The 5,000-nt window shown below is 46.5% G+C and overlaps 1 protein-coding gene across 1 annotated transcript in view; it reads right to left on the bottom strand.

Moving 5' to 3' along the window:
* pard3bb (par-3 family cell polarity regulator beta b) overlaps nt 1–5,000 on the bottom strand; it is a gene marked incomplete at its 5' end in the record, with an annotated part of 350,920 nt that overhangs the window by 226,157 nt on the left and 119,763 nt on the right. Inside the window, one exon of the mRNA XM_080839773.1 lies at nt 1,656–1,781. Coding sequence (XP_080695899.1) covers nt 1,656–1,781 — 126 coding nt within the window. The remainder of the gene's footprint in view (nt 1–1,655; nt 1,782–5,000) is intronic.

Genomic DNA, 5,000 nt, shown 5'->3' on the forward strand with positions numbered 1-5,000 from the left:
ACACACACCCTACACTACAGGGCCCATACTCAGGCTTGCAACCCCATTCCTTACAGATCAGTTTCCCCCAAACTCCAGCCTACGCTCTAGACTAAATATGACTAATCACCTGTGGAATACACACACTGTTTTTAAAAAATAGTGTGTGAACTGCGTTCAAAATTGCAAACAAATGGCAATGCTATAAGAATTAACATAGGCAACGTTTTCAAACAGTTTTTGGTTATGCTTTGAGCTCACCGCAAACTTTTGCGAACAAACAGAAACGCACAGGCAAATGGATGCTAAACTAAAGTTAGAGTTTCAATCGAACAACTTGGAACGTTTACACACAAATATTCAAATTTTAAAGTTGAAAGAAAATTAGTTTGCCACTGTTTGCCGAATGTGAACACACCCCGGCCCCCGTATCTGTGTCTGTTGGCGTGGTGTCGTTTGCACAGATAAGAGCCATTCTGGCAGAGGACAGTAATCTGCGCTGATTACAGGACAAGACTGATGAGGCCGGCTCCAAACCAATGGCAGCGCCGTCTCTTAAACTCATATTAGTTAACTCTAATTCAATTCTCAAACACGGGCCATCCATCTTAGGCGCTGGTTAAAAAGATTAAGACAAATGGCTATCGGGTTTGTACTTTAGAAAATGACTTCACATCCCTACATTCGTCAAAGGCACGGTTTAAAGAGCCGACGTGTCTGCGCCTCTGACATCCCAGGAGGTTCATGCGCGAGACGGACTTGAAGTTATTAACAGAATGATGGTCCGCAGCAACGGCCAACAACGCGTGTTTGACCCTGTGGTGGCCGTGACTAAACATTTCTAAAGGGAAAACTGAGCTTATGTGGCAGGAGTTCATCTTCCTTCGAGTATTTGAGGAGAAATCAAAACAAATAAACATTTTGATGTCTTATCAGTTGGAGCCTCTTGTGCCATGTCTAGTGTCTGAGACTGAAGATAAACACAGTCCCAAATGCCTTACTTATGATCATCACTGGTGGTCGAGTTCAATCTGACACACACACAGACACACACACACACCATAAAAAAACATGCATGTGCGTGTGTGTGTGTGCGTGTGGGAAACAAGTGTTTCCGCTCTCTCTGAAGTATGTCCAGTGCTCACACAGGGAGCTGGTGTCTCTGAAACAATGGTCTCTGGACAGACTGTGTATTTTCACAGCAATGATACACAAACAGAGAGAGAGAGAGAAAGAAACAACAATGAAGACAAAAGGATGGACGGATGAGAGGAAGATAAACAAGAGAGAGAGTGACAGAGGAGGAGTGTGTGTGTGTGTGTGAGAGAGAGTGATAGACAGGAGGAAGAGAGAGCTGGGAGAAGAGAAAGGGACAAGGAGTTAAAGTGTGTGAAAGAAAAGGGAGAGAGACTGTGTAGTTTGTATGTTTGTGTGTGTGTGTATGTCACTTTTGGTTAAATGTGTGCATTAGCAATTGAAATATCTGCATTAGAGATAGAGGGACAGAGAGAAAAAGAGACAGCACCATGTGCAAGTGTGTGTGTGTGTGTGTGTGTGTGTGTGTGTGTGTGTGTGTGTGTGTGTGTGTGTGTGTGTGTGTGTGTGTGTGTGTGTGTGTGTGTGTGTGTGTGTGTGTGTGTGTGTGTGTGTGAGTGCGTGCGTGCGTAGTTGCTCACTGGCTGAATGTCTTGTCCATGAGTTCGGTGTCGTTGATGCGGACAATGCACTCGTCGTCATGAAAGATCCCCTCCCTCTTGGAGCGACTGTTCTCCTCCACGCCACGGATGTGTAAGCCCAGAGTCCTGAGGAAACATTCCCACAACGTCATCACAACATTCCAACAACATCCCCATAACGTCACCACAACATTCCCACAACATTTCTACAACATTTCTACAACATTTCTACAACATTCCCACAACTTCACCACGTCATTCACACAATGTTCCTACACGATCCCCCACAACCTCCACATGACCTGCCCACCACCTCCACTCAGCCAGCCCACCACCAACACCAACACCCCCATTTAAAACCCATTAGTCCATCATCAGCCATTACCAACAGCCATTACTGCAGGTGCGGACCAAAGGACAGTGTGTAACATTTACTGCAATGGGTGAGGGCCATTAAAAACATATTAGACTGTCACAACTACATCCTCCTACTCTTCAAAACAAGAACCTACACACGGCCTTTGGGCCTTGTTAGTCCCATCATATTAGAGGAAAGAGAACACCAAAAGACAGACTTATAAACAGGTTTTCTGTTCTAAAACCTGGAAATGAAGCAACTGAAAGACGACCGTTTGCTGTCTCCACTTGCTAAATGGTAAAGCTGGGGTCCTATAATGCCATCAGGTGGACTAAATGTCTTTAGCTCTGTGAGGGAGAGACACTGCAGTGGATTCTTTGTGCTGAAATGCCTGGATGGCTGTCGGAAGCAGTTGGCTTCTTGTTTTTCTCTCTCTTTCTCTTTTCCCTGTTTTCCGTGTTATTCTATGAATCCCAGCCTCTGTCTGACTCTCACTGCCCTTTCTGTGCCCTCTCTATAAATCCACAGACACACACACACACACACACACACACACACACACACACACAGACACAATGCTAGTACATACACACACATACACAGAGACAGACCCAGAAACACACAGCACACTCACACACATAGAAACAGACAATGCCAGTGCATACACGGACACACGGACACACACACACACACACACACACACACACACACACACACACACACACACACACACACACACACACACACACACACACACACACACACACACACACACACACACACACACACACACATATATATATATAGTGGATGGTGTGCAGTAAACTGCTGGGCTCTGGTGGCTGGTGATAAAGGCTATCAGTAGGCAGGAACTCATAAAGCAGAGAGAGAGGCAGCCCAGCGGCAGGAGAAGCAGCCACACACACACATATACGCACACACACACACACACACACAAACACACACACACACACACACACACACTAATCCCACATCCACCAACACACACCCACAACAGAGGGAAAAAAAACTACTTACACCCAACACACAGACATAAATACACTCAAACACACACACACACAGACAACATAGAGACACAAACACAAAGGCACACACACACCCACACCCACACACACACACCATAAACACACATGCACAGAGACCCACTCACATTAATCCCACAGCCACCGACACAACCGGGACAAAAACTATTTACACCAAGCACACACACATAAATACAATGAAACTCCCACCTGTCCACACTCACACAGACACACACACAAACACATAAAGAGAGAGAGAGACAGAGACACACACACACCCAAACACAGAAAGGGAGACACACACAGAGACGCGCACACACACACATACACACACACACACACACACACACACACACACAGACAGAGCCATATCAATCCAGGTCCACACTGTTGTCAGGAGGAGCGGCGGCACACAAATAATCAGAGATAACTTTGAGGAAGGCCAATGGGTGCCACCAGTCATTCCGAATGGGCCTCGCTGACAACACTGCTCTGGGAAAACACACACACACACACACACACACACACACACACACACACACACACACACACACACACACACACACTGGGCTTGTGGCTCACGGCTCTCGGCTCACGACATGGGGATGGCTTTCAAATTGAACTATTTCTCACCGCACATGACCAGGCAGAGAAGGCAGAGGAGAATAGGGGGGGGGGGGGGGGGGGGGGGGGGATGACACAGGGCAGTTAGATAGGGAAATAGAGAAAGGGCGGTAAAAATAAGAGAAAGAGAAAGACAGGAAAAGAATGAAGAAAAAGCAAAGAAATACATGAAGAACAAACAAAAAGGGACTGTGGGTTAAAAGCATGACTTTTGGGATAGTAATATCTATCTAGACACTGTAAATTTAAATGGCTATTTAAACACTGTGTCTCTGTCATTGTTTTAAGCTATCGCTAAATAAGTTATGTTTTCCCCGTTTGGAAGGTAACATCGTCAATGGATGTTGCAGAACATCTGGTGCATTCCTTGATTCCCCACTGAAGGCTGCCATCAGAGGGCCTTAAGGCTAAGTTATTGTCGTCCGTATCAGCAGACACAGAGCCCTCTGCGTCGATGCAAACCCCCTCCGAATACCTCTCCGTGGCCTGACGCGCACCTCCCAAATTTTTTAACTATCCGTTGAAACGACGGACACCGCAGGGCTGTGATTGATTCAATCCATTGCTGGTTACCTTGTGGGTAGTAACATGCCTTATCCTTATCCAATAACATCCCATTAATACACAAATGTCACCGCTAAAGCTAGCCTTAGGATAACCCTATAACGTCCCATAGATTCAAAAATCCTCCACTAAAGCTAGCCTTAGCCTTATCCTTATCCTATAACCTCCCATGGATAGACAAGTGAAACCGCTAAGGCTAGCATTAGCCTAACCCTATACCATCCCAAAGATACACAAACATCACAGCAAATGCTAACCTTTGCCTAACCTCAACCCCTAACACTTACCCTCGTCTGAAACTCAGCCGTGTTTCAGGAATAAATTATCAGGATGTTGGTGAAAGGGGTCAACCTGTGGCCCTCATGAACTAACTACCCAACCTCCTCAGCACACACACACACACACACACACACACACACACACACACACACACACACACACACACACACACACACACACACACACACACCACACACCACACACCACACACCACACACCACACACTGACTTGCTTACACGTGGGGGGCAAAGAGCACCTTGTGATCTGCACCATTTGGGCCAGGAGTGCATTAGTGTTGGGGTGGGGGGTTAAGGAGGTCACATTACAGCCGAGGTCAATATGTGGGAGTATTATGGGCTGCTGTTGCTCGGGGGTGACCTCCTGACAAACCATCAGAGGGGAGGGCATGACTAAAGGAACCATATGGAGAGAAGAGAGGGAGAGAGAGAGAGAGAGAGAGAGAGAGAGAGAGAGAG

This window comes from Sprattus sprattus (genome assembly GCF_963457725.1).
Source record: "Sprattus sprattus genome assembly, chromosome: 5".
Taxonomy (NCBI): Eukaryota; Metazoa; Chordata; class Actinopteri; order Clupeiformes; family Clupeidae; genus Sprattus; species Sprattus sprattus.